The sequence below is a fragment of the Patiria miniata genome, unplaced genomic scaffold (genome assembly GCF_015706575.1).
Source record: "Patiria miniata isolate m_02_andy unplaced genomic scaffold, ASM1570657v1 HiC_scaffold_30, whole genome shotgun sequence".
In the NCBI taxonomy this organism is placed as follows: Eukaryota; Metazoa; Echinodermata; class Asteroidea; order Valvatida; family Asterinidae; genus Patiria; species Patiria miniata.
The window spans coordinates 4,377,665-4,403,593 of record NW_024037070.1 but is presented as its reverse complement, the minus strand read 5'-3'; the positions used below and the strand labels follow the sequence as shown (position 1 = coordinate 4,403,593).

Genomic DNA, 25,929 nt, shown 5'->3' with positions numbered 1-25,929 from the left:
GTTATTCCTGCTGCGTGCACAAATAATGGGATAACCGCCTAAAAGTTTCTACAGCGTGCTTGTTCCATCTTTACTGTGCGCAAAGTTTGCTTGAAGATATTTTATCCCACTCACTCTTGTGAAACTCAGAAAATGTAGTGCATCTGTGTTCCATATCTTAAAAAGTCTTCGGCCTTGTGGCGTATGCAGCAGACACATTACATTATTCCATTAAACACAGCAAAACAAGAAAGTAGACACTCATTGGGGGGTCATAATTTTGAATCTGATCCTCTTATGCTGACTTATTTATATAGACCTTTGGGTGAATGTTGCTAGCTACATTTCGATACCCCCTTTGCTAACAAAGTAATTGAAAGAGTTCGCAAGAGAAAATTGCTGAGTGACAATGTTATACACTGCCCGAAACGAACGGCAGGGAATATCGATCGCACAGTGCTTGCATGCATGGGAGCACACGAATTGAATTACCAGCGCTTTGTTCGGGCACCATGCAATCGATGGGGCCAATTTACGGGCATGTGTGTTTGCATTTAGCAATTTCTCCTCAAACTGCATCATTTTTCATAAACAGTTGTCAATCTCGGACAATTGACAGTCTTTGGTAGCAAACAGGGTATCAAACTGTAGCTAACAAACTTTCCCAAAGGTATATATGCGTGATGTCATCTTAAGACAATCAGATTAAAAAGTAAGACCCCTCCAATGAGTGTGGATTTTCTTTTTTGCGGTGTTTATAACACTTTTTACACCAAATAGTATCCTCCTTCTTTAGCCACTATATCTCTAAAAGGCTCATTAATTTGGTCCCCTGTGCGTAAGACTAAGAACAAATAACTCAACAAACGCACTCCCACACTTTCAGAAATAAAATCCGAGAAATTACGGAGAAACTATCTAACGCTCGTTGTTATTAAGTAGGCAGTGACCGCTGGTGAGCGATTCCATTCTCGTGGGCGGGGCCTCGGGCCCGGACGCCGTTATCCACAGGAGACGAAGGCTCGATCATCGTGACTACCGCGTTACCTCGCGTCTCCGGACCCCCCTCGACCTTTTTAGGACTGACCCGGGAGGGGAGGAAGAGCTTTTCCAGATTGGCGAAGGGGTACTCAACGGCCAACGCAAGGAAGATGGCAATGAAGTAGGAGATGGACGCCAGACCGGCGAAGTAGAAGGCCTGTGTGGAGTGGAGAAATGTTCAACAAATGAATTTCTAATCAATTTCGGATTCCAGCAATTACTTATTCACAGGATTTTACGAAAGCTCGGATGAGTCAACAGCTTTGGCTTCAGGAGACCTTAAGCCCATGACTTGTTGGGGGGTGGGGGTGGGGTGGGGGGACGCGATGGGGGGGGGGGGGGAATGACTCCGGTTCAATTTAGGTCCACATTCTACTTCATGAACATAAAATTCTATTATGTGAGTCTTGGTGAATACATCAGATTCTTGGGTGTTTTCTGGGGGTTGGGGGTGGGGGTTCCTTGAAGAAATGTTTAAAAGAGTTGAAATAGAAGAAGAGTTGAACGCAAAATTCCATGAATGTCTGGTTTATGCAAGATCTGTTCCTATACAGTGAATACATCACACTCTTGGGTATGTGGTCTTTTTTATGTGTTTTTGATTTTTTGATTTCTTGAAGATTTGTTTAACTCTTTCGCTACTGAATTTAATTTCCTGATTTTTTCACGTTTGTACGTAATAAATCGTTGGAAATTCTGCCGTGTGTCGACGTGGACGCCGGCATCTTTAAATGTCTCTCTGTAAACAACCTGCTCAGAATAACCTGCAGCAGACCCTTTTGACGCGACGGAGAGCCGTTGGCAGTGGCTCAAACTTGGGTCAGAAGTCATCATATAAATTATGTAAATAAGGCACACGTCATGGGGATACCCAAGCCGCTGCCAGCGGCTTGCCGTATGACATGTACAGTTTTTGTGCGCTGCTGTCGGCTTGCCGTAGCGAAAGAGTTAAAACTAGAAAAGACAACAAACTTACCATGAGGTAGACAGAGAAGTGCCAGGGACTGGCAAAGTTATCGTAGAAGACCATGATGACGATGGGATGGATCATGTAGGCAGAGAAGGTGACTCGGCTGAGAGGAACCCAAAAACCCCAGGAAAGAAAAGTGTTTATCCAACCTGCAAGACGACAAAGCACAGCGGTCAGAAAAACTCAGGGATGGATCACAAGTTGTCGTAAGTCATCACAACTCATCATAAGCAGATCACAAGTCTTCACAAGTCCATCACAAGTCCTCCAGTCCCAAGTCAACTCGCAAGCTATTCTAATGGACCTTGACAAAGATATTCCTTTGTTATTGGTCAACTTTGTTACTTGAGACTGGACTTGTGAATGGATTTGCGATCTACTTGTGACTAGACTTATGATGTACTTGTGATTTATCACAAGTAGCTGGACCACAACACTGATGTCTTCATTACTATTATGCGGGCCATGTGAAACAATGCAATTTACAGGCAACTTTTGTTCCGGTCAAGAAAAAAAAACATGTACATTTTAATTTTCCGTTAACTTTGTAAGGTATTGCTATAAAACCACAGAGCTTTGTATTTCATTTTTCATGAAGGTTTTTTTAGGTTGCAGTGCATTTTGGTGCATCTAGTAAAGTAAACATTGACTCAACTGAAAATTGAGAGTTTTCAATTTTCACTTGGGCCAGTTTCGCTTGCACAATTTGCACCGTAAAAATTGCCTAATATTCCTTTTTTTGGCAATTAATTAAAGGATTTCTAACTAAATCTGTAGAGAGAAAACAATGAAAAAATTTTCAGTTTTTGGAGTTAGGAGGAAGATTTCAACTTCGAGCGTCGGTAGGATTTGAACCTAGTGCAGAGTGAAATTTGGACTCTTGTGAAATACAGACTCCTCGGTTGTATTGTGCATGCCTAAAGTGAAGATAATTAGGACAGAGACAGGTCACATGTGAGGGCTAAAATCCATATAAGGTAAAAGAGACCAGATTTCATAGGAGTCCAAATTTCATATGACACCAGACCACAGAGGCAAACTGTGCAACTGTGCAATTTTTTTGCACCAGGGTTTGCTTTTGGTGCTACAACCAATTTAACATCCACTCATGGTTTCATGGTTTATTAAAAAATTCAACTTGGTTGCCAGAGGCAAAATTGCATTGAATTCACAATGAGTAAAAAAAAGTTAACAATAAAAAGTTAAGCTTCATTAAAAAAAAAAAAAATTAATATAGATTAAACATGGACAGAGTCATTGTACAATTTCAAAAATATTACGCATGTACACAAGAATTAAAAAGGTTGCCAAAGACAAAACATGCAACGAGTTAAAAAAAATAATGAGGAGTATAGACAAAATACACCGGACACAAACCTTCTTGCACAAACTTAGAGAGTCATTTTTATCATAAATGTCTAAATATTGGCCAGTACAACTCACCTCCATATCCGTACTTGCAAGCGTACACCACCCAGGCCAGAGCCAACGCCCAGACGAAACGGCTGAGGGAACCGTAGACGATGGAAGCCGGTCTGGACATGGTCATCGACTGGGTGCTGGGGTACAGACCGTACACCACACTCATCGCCAGGGCAGCGGCCGCTAGCCAGCCAATCACAGCCAACACCTGACAAAAAAAATATGAATAAATTAAAACAAATTATTGAATTATTTAAAGGTACAGTCCATCATTTGCAGCTATCCAAAAAGCAACGGACGTAATTATTGTTGAAAAGTTTACTTGGTTAAATGATAGTAATGGGACTAAACTCCCTGTGAAATGATTCCTTTTTGCAAGCTGTCATTTTGAAGAAATCAATGAAAGAAGGCCTTTCCAACGATGCGTCTTAAGAAGCACCGTTGGAAATTTCCGTTAGTAGTTTGTTTTTTTAGTCGGCGAAGCGCGCACAAGCGTTGACACATGCGCAACATCGCGTACCTGCAATCGGCTCAGTGAGAACGTGTCTCGGACGCTGAATTCAGGCCCAATTCAAAACATGACTCGGCAACTTGTGATTTAAAATCGAGATCCTAGATTGTTGTTTTCTTGGAATATACAGTTTTCACTGAGCTGAAACTTCATCAGGTTAGTTGTTCAGCTCTCTTCTTTAGATTTTGACCACTTTTGTTTCTTCAAACAAACATAATGCACAAATTACAAATGATGGATGCTACCTTTAAAAGCCAGAAGAGTCGTTTCATACTTGGACAAAACCAAGCAAGTATTCGCATTCAATAGTGGACCTTTATCAGTAGAGGGCAAAAGAGTCCACAACTCGGTGAAGATCTACTTTTGGAAAGCATTTACAATACCAATAGGGGTGCTTCCATAATTTTTTTACAATAAACGGCCAACAGAAATCCCTGTCTACATTCAAATCTACCCTCAATTCCCATCTGTCTTTTCATCGTTTTTTTGTTATTAACGTTTTTCTTTGTATTTATGTGCCGTGAGCATCATGCTAGGCGGATACCGGCACTTTACCAAGTGATCATTATTATTATTAATTATTGTTCATAAATACCTAAGACAGTTTACCAATTCCTATTGGTCTTAAACGGATGATAAAGACATGGCTAGCTGGTCTTAAACACTTTTCCAGTGTCACATGAAATTTGGACTCCTAAATATTCAGTGCCTCTTACCGTTTTATTGGTTGAACATTCACTATCCTCACGTAGGCATGCGCAATACTACCAGTGAGTCAGTATTTTATAATCCTAAATTCACAACGCAACGCCCCAGGTGCATTCTGCGCGACATCGCGCAGTATGCATGACGCGCATGCCAATCTCCATAAAAGGAGTTGTTTACAACTTACTCGCAAGCTGGACACTCCACTATTTAGCTGGAGGGTTGTTTCACAAAACAAAACTTGACCGAAAAGTTTTGATTTTTTGTCCGAAAAGGTATTTATTTCGGCTCGGGTAATTATCAGCACCAAGACTACAAGCGGTCTTAAACAGAGTGATTGAAGCCTCCCAAACACACATATTCCCTTATTAATAGAAAGTCCGCGATTGAAGGTGTTTCAACACTTATGTGTTTATGGTCGAGTCCATCACTAGTCCCCACAAGACCAGCACAAGTCATCCATGCTCCATTCAAGTTAAAAAGTATTCCAATAAATTGTCACAATTGCATTCCCTTGTTTTTGTTCACCTGTTACTTTTGTCTGGACTTGTGAAAGGACTTGTGATTTACTAATGAAAGGACTTGGGGTGGACTCAACTCAGTGTGTGTGTACAAACTTACAGGATTCATCTTGACTTTGCGGTTGCCAATGCGGTGCATGATGTAGCCTAGTCCAATACCGACCAGGTAGGGTGCGATACGGCAGTATGGCTTGCCGTACACCAGGGAGAAATAACTAGCAGAAGTTAAACCCCTAGAACGAAAATAAAAATACCAACATTAGGCAAAAAAAATAAAAATACTCGGTCTCTAGTCAGCGCTCGCGTCGATTTTAATCATGCGCGTCAACCTTTTTTTTTCTTCAAATTAACACGGAAGCTACAACAGCGCCCTCTATTGCCGCGCCTCCTCAAATTTTTGTACCAAGGAGCACCAAGGAATGGGGAAATTGCACTAAGGCAAATTATAAAGGGCACCAAGGCAAATAATGGAGGACACCAATGTATAATGAGGACACAAAAAAGCAAAATAGTACCCACCTTGTCTGTACAATACAAGCTTGAAAAAAAAAAAAAAGCCACCCCCCCCAAAAAAAACGTGTCGCCGCATCAATTCTGGAACTTCGGTCTGACCAGAGACCGACAATTTTTTTTTTTTGGCCTTATGCCTTTCCGACTCTTGAGGCAAGCTGCCGCAACTTGTGCCTTGGTTGTGAGTAACATCGTGCCCCAAAATTAAGGCTTGAAAAAATGCAATATTTAGACACTGTGTGCACATTAGTTATCAGGTTCTCATTACATCAATTCACACTGAGTTAACTTTCGAGGATGTTGAAATCAGATATGTTAGTGTAAGAACAAGTGACTGAAGAAAACGTTGCGCATTCGCTAACGGCGAACTACATTTTGTTATTTTGTCAGTCTAGACAAACAAGTTGTATCAAAATTCTTGTCAGGTAGGCAAAATGTCACAGTTGGCAATACGGGGGATTCTCAATACAGTGCGCCAACAACAGGCCACCGAGAGTTCATTTTTCAACTTTACGGTCGATAAAAACATGGCTGACTCGCTGCGATTTGAACTAATGTCAGTAAATAACTTGAGGACATTTTTGATAGATCGCGGCATAGCATTCTGCCGCCTCACAAAATACACCATCTTTATAAAAAGAAAAGAAAAAAAAAAGAACTTTGAATCATACGTTTACAAAACTCCTGACCAGACAAACTAACAATTTTAAGTGTCCAAGGTCAATTTGTTGATGACCGTCTTCCACAATGCACTGCGAAAATGGACTCTCAGTGGCAAACTCTTGGTGGCGCACTGTATTGGCAATCCCCCATATTATTATGTCACACACATATGTGACCTGTTCTGTCAAAATCAGACTTTTCTGGGCATAAGGTCGAAAATGATATTTTTACATATTGTTAACATATGTTCTTTTTCCTTTTAATAGGTGGTTTAATTTTTGAAACCGGTCATTCCTGGGCAGAGTTATGCTATTTTGAAGTTCATTCTGTCGAAAAGTAGAAAACGGAGAAAATGGCCACGAACGTCACAAAACAGTTATTTCTTTAACTGATATACCTTATCAAAATCATCAAAAATAGTATATGTACAGTTCAAATTAGGGTTTCAAACTTTTATAATATATTTTCGACATGTTCAGGATTACAAATATGCAAAAATTTGAAAATCGATAAAAATCACCCCCACAGCGTTTTCAATTTCAACCTCTGCCCAGAAGCGTCTGCTTTTGACAGAACAGGTCACATATGTGTCTCGTTACACGACTGCGAATTGGTGAATTGAGCACGCACACAAGCGTGTGGAAAGCCCATCTGTTGCACTTACGACAGGGAGTTGATTAAACTTAGATCCACGTCATAGATTCCGATGATCAGACCGGTGGAAACAAAAGAAGCCAGAAGTGTACCAATCAGAGCAAGCCAACCGAAGACAGGGTAACTGTTACCATTGGTTACAGGGAAGAAATAGGAATTGAGTAGAAAGTAATAAGTGAGTGAGGTGGCAGGGAAGAAAAACAGAGTTAGAACAACCGATCCAAATCCCAGTTTCAGACGTGGTTAAGAGTGTGGAAAAGTATGGGGAGAATGCAAAATTTAATGAGCGGTACTCAAGAGATTGAACCCCGAGGTACCCCGTAAAACCTTGTAAAACCCCGAGGCACCCCATAAAATCCTGTAGAACCTCGTCAAAACTCGAGGTAAACCCCATAAAAACCTGTAAAACCTCAAGGTAAAACCCTGTAAAACCATGTCAAAGTTCGAGGTAAACCCCGTAAAACCTTGTAAAACCTCGTCAAACCTTGAGGTAAACCCCATAAAACCCTGTAAAACCCTGTAAAACCTCAAGGTAAAACCCTGTAAAACCATGTCAAAGTTCGAGGTAAACCCCATAAAACCTTGTAAACTTTTGTAAAACCTCAAGGTAAACCAAAACCCTGCAAAACCTCTTCGAACCTCGAGATAAAACCCTGTAAAACCTCATCAAAGCTCAAGGTAAGCCCCATGACTCCACGTAAAACCTCGTCAAACCTTGAGGTAAACCTCATAACTCCATGTAAAACCTCGTCAAACCTTGAGGTAAACCCCATAACTCCATGTAAAACCTCGTCAAACCTTGAGGTAAACCTCATAACTCCATGTAAAACCTCGTCAAACCTTGAGGTAAACCTCATAACTCCATGTAAAACCTCGTCAAACCTTGAGGTAAACCTCATAACTCCATGTAAAACCTCGTCAAACCTTGAGGTAAACCCCATAAAACCCTGTAAAACCCCATAAACCTCGTGGTAAACCTCAAGCCTGTTTAATTTCACATTCTCCCCTAACTTGAAGAACTCAGAGTCACAGGTATAAACAGGTAAAAAAAAAGAAGATTTTTAAAACTTACTAAAACAACGGAGCCAAGAGGAGCGGGCTGATGAGAAAGAACTGCATGTCGTTGGCCAGGTACCAGGTCCATCCAATGCACTGTGGGGTGAAACGGTGAGAAAAAGTTGACAAAATTGAATTGGTCTTTTTAAAAGGGGTGAAAAAAGGTTTGTTTTCTTCTTTACATTTTCCACAACATGACATTTAGAAGAGCAAGTGAGATCGAGAATGTGCAAAGTTACATTCATTCACATGAATGCATTTACTCGCACATTAACTCCAGGTAAAGTGTAAATTAAGACGCAAAATGTTCCCAAGACCACGTGCAACTGCGTCGTTGAGGAATTCTAGGCAAACTTTAACCGTTGCCTTGACTTTTTTTTAGCTTGAACCATCGTTAATCTGCCAAATTCTAACATGGGTGTGATTATGGTCTCATTTTTGGCATAAACTGGACATGGATACCGATGCAATAGTGGCTTGGCCATGCAGTCCTTAATCCAACAAGGTTGAGTAAAGGAAATGTAGTTCTTCAATTTTCTGGCAGCTTTGGGACGATGAGGTTACACTTCTAATCCCGTACCTATACCATATCCAAGTTAACACTTCATACTTTCAGATTCCACGTCCAAAATATCACACATCCAAAATATCCCATGTCCAAATTATCCAACGTCCAAAATATCCCACATCCAAAATAATCAATGTCCAAAATTTCCCATGTCCAAAAATATCCAACGTCCAAACTTTTCCATGTCCAAAATATCCCACGTCCAAAATTTCCCATGTCCAAAATATTCCACGTCCAAAATATTCAGGCTATGTGAATGTGTATTTAACTATGTGTGAACATGGAACTCAACTGTGCAACTCTGAACTCAATTACGCAACTAATTAAGGTTTGACTGAGAGTACTCGGGACAAAGTCTCCACAGAAGAAGCACTTGAGATCGAGTTGAAGGGAATGTTGCCGTTCCGTACCTGCTCGACGAAATTCGTCGGCCAGAAGTTACTGATGTAGAGTAGACTGCTCCACCAATAGTCTGGGCAATATGGACGTAAGGCGTGCGACTGCCATATGGGACCCTCCCCAAAGAACTGCGGAAGGTACATCCAGATCAGGATGGTGATAGCAAACAGGGGAGTCAAGCTAGAAAAAAACGTGGAGGGGGTTAAAAGAAATTTTCAAGGTTAATTCGAGCTAGGAATGATGTATTATGTGACTTAAATTTGGGGTTTTGCAACTCACCAACAACTCTTTTTTTAGGGTTTGTGAAAAAAATATTTCACAAGTTTACTAAGGTGGGACTCTTAATAATAATAATAATAATAATAAATATAATAATTACTGAAAATGGGACCATAGGGAGACATTCCCATAGACTTGCGCGCAAAATTTTTCAAACTTAAATGTGCCCTTACCCAACATTCCCTGGTCCTTTTTCCACGAATTTCGGTATGTTTACTAATTAGACCACGAGCAACAAATATAACCCGATTGCGACAGCAAAATTTTGCCTCTGAAGGGGGGCTGTGGAATTAAAGAGACATGAAAATGTCTCCCTAATGACCGGTGTCTCCCTATTGTCGAAGAAATTACGATAACGTGTCTCCCTAATGGTACATTTGTAGTTTTAATTGCGTTTATACAGCGTTTCCATCGTATCAACAATCTCAAAGCGCTTTACAATTATTCCCCCGTTCATCAGGCCATGGAACCATGCGCCAGCCGATATCAGCGCTCAATCGGTCCTCGACCCTCACAGGTACCCATTTATACTCCTGGGTGGAGAGAGAGGCAATTGTAGTTAAGTGTCTTGCCCAAGGGCACAAGCACCATGTTCCTGGCTGGGTTCGAACCCACGCACCTTCGTAACAAGAATCAAACACCGTAACCACTGGACCATGGCATAACAACAACCTCCTGCTTACTAGCACAGCCGTTACACCACGCAGCTGCCGAAATACTAGCAGGATTGAATCTGATGTAGCAGTGGGTACATGTGAACTTAAAAACAAGTTGAAACTTGACTCACCCCTGCCATCACATCTGGGATGCACATTAATAACAAGGGTTATGATTTTGTTTTGGACAAAAAATTAACCTCCATTGAATATATATGCATGTCAGGCATGCAACTGGGAATTTAGAAACAACAGGGAAATTCCAAACGACACAATACTTTGTACAGTGTTTTTCAATTTGTAATGGCATTCATGAGAATTAAAAAAAAGAGGAAATCAGCGGATCCGAGGAAAAGATGCATGCTTGGCATGTGAATGATAGTTGGACCAGCTTACAGGAAAATTCGCTGTCTTTTCCCTGATATTTCCCTGAGAAATTTCCAAAATTCCATGAGAGATATTTTCATTTTAATAAGGTTGCTGGGAAGTCACGAGGTGGTGTAGCACAGCCATTATCTGGCGAAGTGTGTTAACATTCACGCTGAATAAACACCGTAGTTGAGGGGACTACACACGAGTTGTCCCATGATACTATGGGGACCGAAGACGCTGTGGGGACAGCAGAAAGTCTCAAAACTCAGTCCTAATTTGCCTGAGAGTGAAAAACCTCCCCATAACGCGGTGACGGCCCGCCCACCATAGCCAGTCGGTCAATGGCCCCAACTTGGGCATATGGCACAAGACTCACATGTGTCAATCTGGCGTAAACCTTTCCGTTTTGGGTAACTGTCAAATTCCCTGAGTTTTCCTTGACTGGAAAAATATGTAAACTGATTTTCAAGGTTTTCTCTGATTTCCAGAGTGGCTGGAACCCTGATCATACTGGCGACCAGTGTTCATGTCACTGCTTTTAACCTTTCCATACTTGGAGAACCAATTTTGTAATTTTCAGGGTTTTTTTTCTCTAGCTTACCGCCAGTAGCGATGGAAGTAGAACAGAGCCCAGGCTTTGGCCGTCCTCAACTCACGGAAACGTCCCAAGGTGAGGTATGCCAACAAAAACCCACTGCAAGAACCACAGAGAAAAATAAATCACAGTCACAAAGTTCAATATCAGAATCCACGATCTGATACACCGTGCCCTCTGGAGACATGTACACAATAGGGAACAAAAGATTGTATACGTCTCCACAGGGCAATTTCTATAGATGAAAACGTTTCCACAAGGTTAACATGAAATAGATATATGGATTTAATCAAAAACAAGGAATTTCCAAGGTGGGTTGATCTATCGTAAATGGAAGAGTTTTAGAAAAGGGATATTAAGTCCGAATTTCAGCCAAGGAAATTAATTCTGGTTAAAATAAGAGCATTTTGAAACTACACTTTCAAACTCGAAAACTTAACTACACGAGAACAAAGAAATGTCTCCACAAGGATACAAATCTCAGTATGTGTGTTTATATTCATTTAAAGACCTTAACAAAACATAAGACATAAAACAAAGCAACAAGTGGAATAAAACAATAAGGAAAGACAGAACATTTAGATTGGTGCTAATTGCAATTTTTGTTTCCGCTTTACCATTCAAAACAACGGATGCAGCTAATTTTTTTTTTTTCATTATTTGAGTTTAACCAATGCAAACAAACATTTTTTTTTATAATTCAAACTGATAATCCGTAGTTTTCATTATGGTACTGCTCAAATAAAAATACATTTTGACTTGTAAAATGTTTGAGCTACTAGCCCCGTAGAGGCCAAATTTTGGTTGATTTCAACCTGAAATAGCAGCCCTGAATCAGGCAGGAACAGAAAAACAAATGCAATTCATGTTCTGGCCCAGGCAGGAATCGAACCAGGTGCAATACAGATGAGAGGCAAGAAAGAAGCGAGTCAAAACAGGATTTCCTAATACCTCAAGAAGAAGAAGGTGTCGACAGAGAAGAAGGCATTTGCCACAGCCTGGAAGCCGAAGTGATTCTGGATCCAACTGAGAATGGTTGGCGTATTGTCTGTCAAGTAAAAAGCAACAATAAGGCGACGTAAAAAAACAACAAGATTCTCGTTCCCGCCCGCTTCCTTTTTGGAGGCCGCCTGGATTTTTTTAATTATTTTTTATTTTTGAAAAATGTAGTAGAAACACACCGAAAAAGTCTACAAATTCATCGGAAAATAAATACCAATACCAATACAACTCTAAATGACACTGTAAATATGTTCAGTTCTCTTGTCCAACTTGTCTTTCATCTTTAAAAGTGTCTTTGAACAGTGGAACACCAACGGTTGCAGGAAATTTTGAAAAGGCGGTCATCTTGAAAAAAATAAAAAATAAAAAATAAAAAGCCCCGCTTCCTCCCTTTTTTCAAAAACCCCGGACGAGAAACTATTTTTTTTTTTACTCGGCCTAATAATAATAATAATAATAATAATAATTTGGGAGGCTAATCATCCTATACTCGCAGCTGGTATGCTGAATTGCAAAGGACGCGGCTACAACGTGGTCGGGCCGCTGGCACGTAAAGGCGCCTATGGCTGCCAGCCACATCGACCCATATATGACCACGGAGCACAGCCTGAGATCGAAAGTGTTTGATTTTTCCGGAGGGAGGAAAACCGGAGGGCCCGGAGAAAAACCCACGTGGCACAGGAGAGAACCAACGCACAACTCTACTCACATGCGATCCGCGGCCAGGATTCGAACCGTGGTCACCTTGGTGAGAGGCGAGCGCTTTACGCACAAGCCACCCATGCCACCCATGCCACAACACAACTGTGTTATAATCATAGAGCTATATTCAATTACTAGAGCGCTGACTCGATAGATGTACAAAGTGATGCATGATGGGCGCATCCATGTTTGTGCACAAACCTAGGGAGAACTAGAAATTGTGTACGGCTTTTGTACGACTATTTCGTGAAAAATACTGCGCAAGCTTTCATGCACGACCAGAGTTGTAAATGTGTTAGGAACACAGCCAAATTCATTGTGCTACTAAGCTGAAAAATGCTGCTTAGATTTATTGCTAAGCGAAAATGGCAGAGTACCAGTCGAAAACAATATACAATATAAGATTTGAGGCTTTGCATGGTGGGGTATCGGTATCGTTTCGGTTTGCGGTAACACCATGTGGTAATAACTACTGCTTAGAAGATATTAGTTCTGAAAAGAACTTGTCGAGCAGGGCATGCCCAGCACTTAGCACTCCCAATCCTAACAAATCCTACTTAAGGAGTAGCATCTCCAACTATCTTCAGTCTCCTGACGATGACTAGAGCAGGCTAGTCGAAACGTTGAGACCAAAGACAAGTTCGTTAAGAACTTACAGCAGGACTGTTCTTATCAGAACAAAAAACTACTTAGCAAAGTTGATAATAAGCAGGACAAGTTCTTTTCAGAACTAATATCTTCTAAGCAGTAGTTATTACCACATTGTGTTACCGCAAACCGAAACGATAACAATATACAAGACATGACATTTTGGCTGGTGACCGGTTCTTGCTAAGCACTAAGCAGAAATATATGCTAAGCAGGGCATGGATCTAGAATGTTTTGAGACTATCCCTTAGTGTCACTGTCAATGTCGTCTCTTACGTGTGATGTTGGCCGTGAAGCCAAAGATGACGGTGTGACCCAGGATGACCCATGTCATGCTGATGACGCGGATGCCGTTGAGGGCGCCGATGCTCTTGTCGCTCTGCTTCACGTCCATCAGCTTGGCCAGGTTGCGATTCAGGGCAAAACAGAGAAGAAACCGAACAGCCAAATCTACAACAAAAATGCCCAAAAAAATACATATGGGTCATTCCATGGCAAATGTCCTAGCGGCTGTCTGGTCACAGAGGCAGATTCAAGGGGTGCGGAGGGGGTGCCTGCCCCCCTTCCCCCCCCCCCCCACTTGTGACCAAAGTTTTCTCAAATAAGGCCATTTTTCACTTGAAAGATCCCTTCTGCCCCCCCCCCCCCCTCGCCCACCTCCCCAGCAAACCTTCCGCCCCCAGCAGTAACTTTTCTGGATCCGCCCTTGGAACAAACTTTTGTGGTTCTTATGAACATGTGAAATTTATGCTGCCAACTTCAAGTCGTTGTCGAGATATGACCACCTGAAAAAAATAAGGCCCATCACTTTTTTCTTCTGTTGTGTACATTAGGGTTTTTTGGTACAATTATGAAGGCTTATACCCCAAAACTGCAGCAACTGTTAACTTGCCTAAAAACTGGTATGAGGGGTGAATGGCATCCAATGTGCATGATTTTGCCATCAAAGTCAACTTTCTTGTTTACCCATGATTTAAAGGCCTTCCAAAAAAAAGACTTTTATGTCGACGAGACTATTAAAAAAAAATATTTGGCCCCAATGAAGAAAAAACAAAAGATTTTTTATTTGTTGTACATTATATACACCGAGTAAAATACCTTTAGATCATCAAAACGTTGGACCAACCACTCCATTTTGGGGTGGGGCTAGGGTCTGAAAATAGGGTCACAGATATAAATGTCCAAGATATACTCTTTTTTTTAAGGGATATTTGGCCATGTTGAGTCACTGAATGACTGCTTTGTATTGACTACCTTCCTCCAACTTTTTGTTGGAAGGTATATTTAGTCAAAATCAGCCATTACCTCGAGACATTTCAAAATGCTTGCCCTCAAAACCGTGTTGTGATCTAGCTAATACTTCCACTGAGAGTGGCCTAATGGTTAGGGTTGGTGACTCACGATCAGAGGATCATATCCAGCTGCTGGTCATATGTTGTGTCCTTGGGCAAGCCACTTCACCCCCACCACTTGCCTCTCTCCACCCAGGAGTATATAAATGGGTACCGGCATTAGCTTTAGGGAGTAACCTGCGATGGACTAGCATCCCATACAGGGAGAACAGAACTATTCTCAGTCCCTGGTACTGAAACCGGAGATAAACGCCGGCCTGATGGGCCACATTGGCTCGTGACAGACTTTACGTTTTACTTCCACAGACTTACTCTGTTTCTTTGGTGGGTCACGCGCACTCTCCCTGTTGATCGACGCCCCGGTCCCCACATCCCTGATTAACGGCACGTCATCGGCATCTTCGTCTGCTTCATCCGTCTCGTCCAGCAACCTGAAAGGTCTCAGGAGACTCAGGATCAGAGTCTGATAGGCGGAGCGCTGGAGTTTGAGTTGGAGGTACTCGTCATAGAGGGCGCCAATTATCATCAGGGATGCAATGATGCTAAACAGAGTTCTGAGCAAAAGAGAAAAAGAAAAACGCCATCATTGATCTAGTCAGGCAGATTGGTGCACTGAATATGATGGAATTGGTCTGCGGTCGATCCCTATATGTTTTGTGTTCTTAAACAAAGTCATATTTTGTACATTTTTAAACGACCTCAAATGACCCCTAGATGACCTTTGACCTCCAACTGTGAAAGACTCGTGATGAACCCCACTCCATTCATTAGATACATTAAAATCCATCAAATTCTGTAGACAAAGAAACATTTAAAGCATATTTGAACAATGACCCCTACATGACCTTTGACCTCAGTAATCCGATGAAGAATTGTATCTTCCCACCCAAGGGTCACTGCATCCAAGTTTCATTAAAATTCATGGAAACATGTAGAAGTTGTAATTTTTTTTCAAAACTAACATACGAACATACGGGTCTATGAACATACGGTTATACAGAATTTAGGCCCGAGTCTCCCTAAACTTTGTTTAAAGCTATAGTCCATCATTTGCAGCTATCCGAAAAGTAGCTGGCGAATTATTGTTGAAAAACGTACTTGGTTGTAAGATAGTAAGGGGACTAAACTCCCTGTGAAATAATTCTTTCTGGCAAGCTGTCATTTTGAAGTAATCAACGAAAGAAGGCCTTTCCAACGGTGCTTCTTAAGACGCACCGTAGGAAACTTTAAATTAGTAGTTCGTTTTGTTATTCGGCGAAGCGCACGCAAGCATTGGCAAGACGCACACGCACCCTCGGTTGCTATAATTCGTTGGATCAGTGCGCGACATCGCGTAGCTGCAATTGGCTCAGTGAGAACGTGTTTAGGACGCTGAATTCAGGCCCAATTCAAAACATGATTCAGCAACTTTTGATTTGAAATCGAGATCCTAGAATGCTGTTTTTCTCCGAATAAACAGCTGAAGCTGAGCTGAAACTTCATCAGGTTGATTGTTCAGTATCCTTCATTAGATTTTGAGAACTTTTGTTGCTTCAAACGAACAAAATGCACAAACAAAAATGATGGACTATAACTTTAAGTGACGCAATGAGTCATCAAGCCCTCTGGACATTTCACCCAGATACAAAAGACACTGACAAATGAGGCTTGTCAGTTCAATTGGTTGGGCACTCATACAGTGCCGTCGAGATCAAGGGTCATTGTTCAACTACAAATTCATTCACTGGTCAGTAATAATAAAGCCTTGCGTAAGTACGCTGAAATTGCAATATTCACGTCAGAAATCATGTGTGGTTGAAATAATCAGTGTTGATCTTAAACAGCTCTGTTTACTGCTTGTTGCACAAATCAAAGCAGAGATAACATTGTCTGGGTGTATGAGAACAACTTGACGCAATCTGTCCTACAAATAGTCATTGTCAAAGTCCATAAGTCGTCATAGTTGTAACCTTTCAACTAAATCCGAACAGAAAGTGTATGCTAACAGGCATGTAACATGAACAATTTAATCAGAGCCTACATTTAAAATAGTCTGCTATCAAAATAATGATTGCTTTTGCTTGTTAAAATTATCAGTCAGCATCACTTACCAAAAAAAAATGTAGCCTACAATATATTAGTTTAATGTGACCGAGTCCACCCCCAAAACCAATCAGACTATTTTTAGTCACATGGCCATATTTTGATATTGATGAAAATTGGGAACTACAAATATCTACCAACTCCATCAGATTGTGTCCAATATATTTTATACATTATTGAAATGCATATTCAATGTCCCTTCCCATGAGCCAAAAATCCCAGGTTTCAAAAATTGGTCCAAGTGACTGCTTGAGGGTCACAAATGGTAGGCTTCCTAACCCAAAGAGTTTGAGCCATTTACAGGTCACAGGAAGTTGTAAAGGACATGCCATGTTCAAACTTCATCACTGTTTAACTATATGTTGGATAAGCAGTTAAATGAAACAGCTTCTGGACAGTACAGGGACAGGGACTAACAGGCAGGCGGTTCGGGGCAGTACAGAAAGTAACAAGCAGGGCGGTACGGGGCAGTACAGGAAGTAACAGGCAGGTGGTTTGGGGCAGTACAGGAAGAAACAGGCAGGACGGTTTGGGGCAGTACAGGGAGTTAAGGCAGTTTGGGGCAGTACAGGGAGTAACAGGCACAGCAGTTTGGGGCAGTACAGGGAGTAATAGGCAGGGTGGTTTGGGACAGTACAGGGAGTAACAGGCAGGGCGGTTCGGGGCAGTACAGGGAGTAACAGGCAGGCGGTTTGGGGCAGTACAGGAAGAAACAGGCAGGGCGGTTCGGGGTAGTACAGGGAGAAACAGGCAGGGTGGTTTGGGGCAGTACAGGGAGTAACAGGCAGGTGATTTGGGGCAGTACAGGGAGTAACAGGCAGGTGGTTTGGGGCAGTACATAAAGTAACCAGCAGGGCAGTTTGGGGCAGAACACGGAGTAATAGGCAGGGCGGTTTGGGGCAGTACAGGGAGTAACAAGCAGGCTGGTTCGGGGCAGTGAGTACAGGGTGTAACAGGCAGGGCGGTTCGGGGCAGTACAGAAAGTAACAAGCAGGGCGGTTTGGAGCAGTACAGCGAGTAACAGGCAGGTGATTTGGGGCAGTACAGGAAGAAACAGGCAGGGCGGTTTGGGACAGAACACGGAGTTAAAAGCAGGGTGGTTTGGGGCGGTACAGGGAATAATAGGCAGGACGGTTTGGGGCAGTACTGGAAATAACAGGCAGGGCAGTTCGGGGCAGTTCGGGGCAGTTCGGGGCAGTGCAGGGAGTAACAGGCAGGGTGATTTGGGGCAGTGCAGGGAGTAACAGGCAGGGTGATTTGGGGCAGTGCAGGGAGTAACAGGCAGGCGGTTTTGGGCAGTAAGAAAGTAACAAGCAGGGCAGTTTGGGGCAAAACGCGGAGTAATAGGCAGGGCGGTTTGGGGCAGTACAGGGAATAACAGGCAGGATGGTTCGGGTCAGTACAGGGAGTAACAGGCAGGGTGGTTCGGGTCAGTACAGGGAATAACAGGCAGGGTGGTTCGGGTCAGTACAGGGAGTAACAGGCAGGATGGTTTAGGGCAGAACACAAACTAATGGGTCAAATGGAAAAAAAAGCTTGCCACACTCAAAAGTAAAATTCAGAGAAACTTACACTGTACAGATGACTCCAGCATCGTATGGTATAGTTGGGTTCTTAGTGCATATTGCATATGCTGCTTTCAGAGCATCAGTCGGTATTCCAAACCGTTCCAGTAACTTTAGGCCATCTGCAAGGAAAACAGAAAAAAATGACACTTGTAAGCAAATCCGATACGTCCAGTTGAAAAAAATATTCATAACAATTACCACTAAAATGAATGTGCAGCTTTAATGAAAATCTGATTTGCCTACAAAAGTTTATAAATCAAACCAATTGTTGGCACTTAGAAAATCACTATAATGAAATTTTTTTACATATACTTTCTGTATACCAAAAGGTATACAGAACTGTAGTTGCTAGCAATGTTCTATTTTTATATACCAAGTCAAATTCCATATTCATGAGCATAACTGTGATGTCATTTTAGGTGGAAATCCCAGTATTACAGTTGCTACAGCAACAAAAGTTGCCAGAATTTTTTTAATTTTTTGATGTGGAACATTTTCTATTTTTGTGATTCATTGTTGTTTCAGTACATGACACTTAATCAATGAACAAACTTTTCTCACAAAATGTTTGCGATAAGCAAGTTTTTAGGTTTACAATTTGAACAAAAAATCTCTGAACGGAGGAGTGTATTCCTAGAAATGACATCACAGCAACAGCAACAGCGACAGCTTCCTAGGTTGTCAAGAAAAGCATGGAACATTTTGAATGTTTCAAAAAGTGCATTTTTAGAAAAAACTGTTACCAAACAGGGCTGTCTCATAGTTTTCCAATATTTCAGCGAAATGAAATTTTGCATAAAATATGTTTTAGCATTTAAGATTCATGTTCTGGGCCGTTTAAACAAAAGTGAGCAATTTTTGTTTGTTGCTCAAATAGCAAGGTGAGTCCTCTGACTGACTGATTCACCGACTGTGAACTTGTTTTCTTTGGGATTTGTTATTACTGCAAAACTCACCTAAAAGTTCATTAAGGACCAACAGTACATCCGTCTCGCTGCAATTGGCCGGCGGGCAGACACCCCACTGGATGTTCATTTGCTTTATCTGAGCAAACATTGATTGATTGAACGATGGCACATTCTGAAAAGACCCAAAATAAGTTGGATTGATATCCATTCAGTACAAGGGGGGGGGGGGGGAGGTTTCAACGACTTGACCTAAGATCTTAGCAGATGTTATTCAAAATCACCCATGGAAAAAAACAAGATAGTGGATATTTTGCCGGAGGTAATGACGGCAAACTAACGATTACTAAAGGTTTGCCGGCGGCAATCCATATCAACAGAGGGCGCTGTACTCTTTAAAATAGGGCTGAATTATAAGATGTATTAAATTCCCACCAAAATGTGTGTAGCACGTTTGGTGTAATGGTTTTAAAGCAAAGGCTCTAGTAAGCGGGATGACTCGCGTTCGATTCCGACCGAACCACATTTTTTAAACTTTTTTTTTTCTCATCCCCAAATAAATAAGAATATTCTTCTTTTATTATTTTAACATGTCTCAAACATTTTTTGCAGAGTATTACATTTTCTTTTTCAGATTTGTGGCTCTGGAGGATTTTTTTTAAAAGGGAAATAAAGTCCGAAATTATAAAATGGTCTGAATCCCATCTTGTGAATACGAGGTAACAACGATAATTTTGGCATGGAGCCAGACTAAAACTTGTCACCGGAAAATGTGTTAAGTACAAAAAAACAGTAACTGCGCATGTTCAGTGCATATCCGGCAAACTAACGTTTACTAAAGGTTTGCCGTCTCCGGCAAAATATACACTGCCAAAAAACAATGAACTGACTTTAAGCTCAGTTCATAATTGGGCCTGCAAAGGATAAAGTTAGACACAAACCCGCTCAAACTAGAACAAACTAGCATAACCATGTTAATTGTCGTATTATAAGAGTCATACATGTACATGTATTATTAGCAGTCACATGCAATTACAGTACAACATTTGTCAGGACAAAAGTTGTGAACCCATTTCAGATCGACTTATCAGAGTCACACCGAAAAGCATTAAATTTACATTCCCTGAATACACTGTATTGTTAGTTACTTTTTCACGGTATTATTACCTCCGCCAGGGAGGTTATGTTTTCATCGGATTTGGTTAGTTTGTTGGTTGGTTGGTTTGTCTCTTAAAAAGAATTTTTTTTGGAGTGGTCCTTGGTACAAGTACTCATTGATTCGATTTTAGAAGTGATCGGGATCTGGGTCTGGATGCAGGATTTTTTTAAAGGATTCTTCACCATTTACACGAGTTTTTCTTTTGGGTGTACTGACAGTATGGTGGGGGAATTGTTTAGCCTCAGCGGAGGTTTGCACTCTCTGAGCGCTTTCTAGTGTGTTCTTGCATTTAGGTTGTTGAGGTTGGATGAATCAAAATAATCATATAAGAAGTCTGTTAGAGGTACTGGAAAAATGTTGCAATCTGACGCCACTTCCATGATTGTGTACAAAGTCTATGGAGAGTCGAGAAAATTGTATAAGTATTTCTTAACAAAATTGGAATCATTTCTCAGTGCCAGATTCATGTCTTATCATCATTTTTGCAATAACTGACCTTCATTGAGATGATATATGAAGAAAAAAGTGGCATCAGGTTGCAACATTTTTTCCGAGGGGCCTTTTGGTGAAATATCTCCCCCCCCCCAGCCCGCGGGAACGGGGGGTGCTGTGGGTGCTGCAGCACCCCCAACTATATTTCCGCCGTGATGGAAGCTTTGACCCGAAAGCAATAACCTCGGCCATGACAATGGTGGCAAAGTTGATTATGCTTGCCAGGATTTTTTTCATTCGATCTTTCAATAGGGGCAAATGTTCATACCTTTCCCCTGAAGGCTTTTCTTTTCATTTAAAAGTTTCTTTGACGTTGCAAGCATTCTGTACTCAACATTTACAAATAGCAAGGTTAATTGAAACCAGTCATGCTTTACGCCAATTCCAGTGTAGTCTGCAAGTTTTTCCTCATAAAAACTCTGTAGACCGATAAATTATTGCCTATAGCCCCAAACTTGCCATGTACCGATCATAAACATCAAGATACATTTGGTCTTTTAGTCTTTTATATTTGCCATTCCAACAAGCAAATAACACTGCAAATAATATCGAGAGCCACATCGTTTGGTGAGTTAGAACTATGTGAATATTTTTATGAACAGAAATTTGTCCGCTTCCAGTGGAACCATTTGTTTTAACTTAAACCCCAAAAAAATCCTTTCGGGTTTTATATGTTTCAGTATACTACCAGTATATCTCATCACAGTGCATCCAGAATCCAGCATTTTCCGGGGCCTTAAAGTGGGCCCCTGGCCCTGTGGCCCCACGCCGTAAGGGCTCGAAAAATAAAACAAAACATACACGACGGAATTTACTAAATGTACGGAAGCAGCCTTGCAACAATAATATTTACATGCGATGTCATGCGCAATGATACAATTCTTTTTCCAGAATTAAATGGAACCAAAATGGAGATAAAAATACAGGGTTCTCCACTTTTCAGTACAGTTAAACGTTTTAAGAGCAATTTAAACAAAATAATAAAATAAATTGTTTTTATAATCTCAAAAAACCTTTTGCTAAAAAGTCAAATGAAAGTGGCCAAGAATCGCCTCAGATTGCCTCAGCATCCATATTCCAAATTGAGCCACGACGTAAGGGCTTTGTGCTCCGCTTTCGTATTAATTTTGTCCGTCCTTTATAAATTCCAGCACCCCCTGACAAAAGTTTGTTCCAGCGGCAGTGCCCCCCCCCCCCCCCCCATAGGACTGGAGTTTCTTACCTGTGCTATGCTGGTAAGATTGAGTGACAGCATAGTCAGACAATAGTTGAAACCCTCAATGGCCATGCATTCATCATAGTGGCCGAGCCATGCAGTGTTTAACTGAAGTATTCCCGCTGGCGGTTTGCCAAATGCATCCAGAGCTACCACACAAAAAAGAAGAAATACTAAGCTCAAACCGCAATTTTTAAAGGTTTTCCCAATGGGTATTAGAAAATAAGCCGTGAGTTTAAAAAAAAAGGATTTGAAAACAGAGTACACATATATTGTAAATGGTTTTTCATGGCTATTTACTTATTTACTTGTTTACTTAAATCGGAATCAATCCACATTATAAAGAGTAGAAAAATGTAAACAATTTTTGTTTATGAAATCACAAAGATCGGAATTTAGTGTGCGAGTAGGTTGTCAAATAAAATTCACCCAAGCATGGTGCAATCCACACTTTTTCTGAATTTGGCATTTACTTTAGATCAAGAAATGTCCTCAATTTGTTGGTACCCAATGATGTAACGATGGGCCATTGGAGACTCCAGAGACCTGTGCCCCCCCTGCGCCCCCCCCCCCACATAAACATTTGAAGATGTAAACAAATGAGCTTTTATTGTGTAAAACCACACCGAGTACCCGCACCCCTCCCCCCCCCCCCAAGAAAAAGAGGCCCTCTACATGAAAGTGTCTGCCACTTCATGTTGAGTACCATCTATGACTTTGCATCTACACAAGAGATTGATAATTATCCTACCTGAAAATCAAAACTTGGATTCATGCAAAGTTCAAAATACTGTACTTTCTCAGTAAACAATACCCACCCATTACAGCATCTCCTACAAGAGTCTTCATGTCGCCACTGAGAAGTTTGTCGACTTCGGCCCGGCACTGCGGCGACACCGTGTTATTCATTGCCACTGACTTCAAATTTTTAAGCGGTGGCTCTCGGGATCCATACATCAGATTCTTGACTTGAATGTCAGCAGCAACAGCTGGGAGGGAGCAAGCTAAGGCCAGGATGATCGCTCCCAGGAAAAATGTCCCCTGTGTTGCCATGGTAACGGATGAATATATTCCTTTGCTGTGCAACTGCTGGTCTGAAGATATAGTACTGAAGTTGAAGTCCTTGTTATTTTTTATTGAAAGTTAATGCAGCCTAAAAGTCTGAATCCCTGTTAACATCAACTAGCTTCCTCCAGTGTTGAGTTGTGGAGAACTCAATGTGACCATCAAAGGCGGGTTTCTATGGAGAGAGGAAAGTTATTGACATTTTTAGTTAAAGAAGGACTTTTGAGGAAAAAACCCACAAAAATAAGCTCAAAAAACATATTGACCACACATTGATGATAGTTGGAAAGATGATGCCACTTCTTTGGTTGTGTGCAAAGTCTATGGAGAGTTGAGTGCATTTTCAAAGTATTTTCTAACAAAATTGAAAATATTTCTCGGTCCCAGATTCATATCTTTTTAACAGTTTTTGCAATGAATGACCTTCATTGAGATAATCCCGGTACATGATGAAAAAAGGGGCGTCAGGATGCAAAATTCTTCCCAATTAAAATACAAAAAGTTGACACAACTATACCTCGGAAATGTGTTGTTTTTCACGTAATTACGCTACGAAAGAAGCAAACTTTTGGTCCCCAAAGATCAAGCTGCTGGAGCGCTACATGTAGTCAGCATTTCAGTCACACATGGTTATTTTAGAACCTTTCTTTAAACGAGCTAGGATCACTACAGAGATTTGCAGTGAAACATCTTCAACTGATCTGGACACCAATGCATACCATGCAAAAGCCAATGCCAAACAAACAGTATTTCTTCATCAACTATGCCAGTTCAAAGAGCATGCCCATACACACTTTTTTTTCGAGGGGGGGGGTTCACTATCTGGATTAGCATCATGTGATACCACTCGCCACTGCGTTATCACAAAGCAAACGTTGATCATGCTTATATAAATGCATGCATTATCAAGTCACATGTCAATATTTTGACCAAGCTCTTCGAAAATGTCTGATAAATAAATTATTTTCTTCTAGCCTCAAAGACATTGATAAGTTGGCAGACTGGAAGCTAGTCCCAGGTTAAAATCTAGCCTGACTGCCTCTGTCGTTACATAGTATCCTCTTGTAGGCCTACTGTCACTATTAACGCCAGACAGCGCCTTGTTGTTCTCAAACGGTAAATGTCATGTAAGCTAATTTGCTAACTGAAAACTCTGTCACGTCTTGAAAATGGAATTGTTTCAGAACATTACACATGTGATCTATTACTACAACTGTTATCTTACTTTCATGACTTTCAAAAAGAACAATTTCTCAAAGATTTTGCTTTCAGATTCTAGATCCTATTTATCAAACGTCAAGTTCAACTCTCTGGTGTTCAATTGAAGTCCGAAATTGCATTACCATTGGCGGATTCAGGGGGTGCTACGGGGGCGTGCGCCCCCCCCCCCCCCGGCAGTGGCCGAAATTTTGCAAAATAAGGCCATTTTTCACTCGAATGAGCCATTGCACCCCCCCCCCCCAGCAAACAGCCTCATCCCCCCCCCCCCCCCCTGGCACGAACCTCTCCGGATCCGCCACTGCATTACCGACAGAGCCTCAGTTGGGCTAGTTCTAGCCCCATAAATGTGGCCTATTTACTGGACTGCCTCCGTAAACATAGGCCACACATCCACATGTACAAAAATCGTGTTGACGGAGCCAAATTTTGATTTTCACATTTAGGCTTAGTTTGTAGGTGTTTTTTGCTTTAGAAGCATACTCACCCTCTTTATAGGCTAATCAGAAAGTGCTGCCTTTTTCAGATGTATATTTTTCGTGAAATTTCCAGATTCATTTTTACACGTTTGCGTATCAAAATTTCAACATGAAATTTCACAAAAATTAGACATCTGAAAAAGGCAGCACTTTCTGATTAGCCTAGTATAAAGAGGGTGAGTATGCTTCTTATCTAAAGCAAAAAAACCCTACAAACTAAGCCTAAATGTGAAAATCAAAATGTGGCTCCGTCGACACGATTTTTGTACATGTGGATGTGTGGCCTATGTTTACGGAGGCAGTCCAGTAAATAGGCCACATTTATGGGGCTAGGCTAGTTCAAATCCCACTCCGATAAATATTCCTTGTCCATCGTATCGCAACCTGTCGTGATTTTTTTTAGTGTTGACCAAATGTATTACATTTTACTTTGTCAATGAATCGAGCTACTGAAAATAGGATATCGTGTAGTTTAGGATCCCATTCCATATAAGACAATGATCCAGACATATGTTTTGGGGGCAATTAATACCTAAACATTTGGCTATGACCAGCAAGAAATGTCACTATTATATGTGTTTGTGTTTGGAATGATCTAAATAAGAATAGATGCCATGTTGAATCAGCTGGCCTAATTTTGAGAGAAAAGGGCAGGTTTTGATTTAGGCCTAATAATATGAATGGAACTTGTAAAAAGTCAAAACATTATTGTGTCGTAACTACACAATTAGTAACCAAAAATAAAAATGCCACCTTTAATATTGCAACATAAACCGGCTCATGACATGGAACTTGCCAGTTGGAAGATACTGATAAAGTGATAGTGATGATAGGGGCCTATTACTACTGCAGTACTGGCGAATCTGAGCTGAAGTGTCAAGTGAGCTGGATAATTCAACCGGCAGGGTTCCACGCTTGACATGCAGCCTTGCTTGGTCATTGAATTCGAAAGTAACCGAGTCTAATAGTATCTGATCATGAGTGTAAGTAGATTCATACTGCAAAATTGAAGCGCTACTTACTTGGTAGGCCAGGGGAAATGGATCTCTTTAATGTTCAACCACGGAGCCTAGTGGTGCAAGTGTTGGCTTGTGTTTTTAGCCGGCCGGCGTTGACTCCCACTTAAAATGTTGCCGGTGT

At 41.2% G+C, this 25,929-nt stretch overlaps 1 protein-coding gene across 2 annotated transcripts; it reads right to left on the bottom strand.

Moving 5' to 3' along the window:
* Positions 1-74: 74 nt before the first annotated feature.
* On the bottom strand, positions 75-25,929 carry LOC119739462 (nose resistant to fluoxetine protein 6-like). 2 transcript variants are annotated; one of them, XM_038214426.1, is made up of 16 exons: positions 25,812-25,929; positions 22,846-23,267; positions 22,034-22,176; positions 19,212-19,335; positions 18,260-18,374; positions 14,918-15,159; positions 13,530-13,703; positions 11,853-11,949; positions 10,908-11,000; positions 9,011-9,179; positions 8,049-8,128; positions 6,987-7,100; positions 5,250-5,382; positions 3,434-3,620; positions 1,997-2,139; positions 75-1,177 (listed from the first exon to the last, which is right to left on the bottom strand). In XM_038214426.1, the coding sequence occupies exons 2-16, from the start codon at positions 23,078-23,080 to the stop codon at positions 914-916; spliced, it is 2,313 nt and encodes a 770-aa protein (XP_038070354.1). In that variant the 5' UTR covers positions 23,081-23,267; positions 25,812-25,929; the 3' UTR covers positions 75-913. The 2 variants fall into 2 exon arrangements, with proteins under 2 accessions (XP_038070354.1, XP_038070355.1); XM_038214427.1 differs by lacking the exon at positions 25,812-25,929 and adding an exon at positions 23,610-23,819.

Excerpts from the sequence above, each read along its gene's own strand:
- LOC119739462 (XM_038214426.1), bottom strand. The coding sequence starts at position 23,080 with ATGGCAACACAGGGGACATTTTTCCTGGGAGCGATCATCCTGGCCTTA. Across the intron at positions 18,375-19,211 it reads GGTCCTTAATGAACTTTTAG|ATGGCCTAAAGTTACTGGAA; the intron begins GTGAGTTTTGCA and ends TTTTCCTTGCAG. Across the intron at positions 5,383-6,986 it reads AGTTTAATCAACTCCCTGTC|GGGTTTAACTTCTGCTAGTT; the intron begins GTAAGTGCAACA and ends TTTTCGTTCTAG.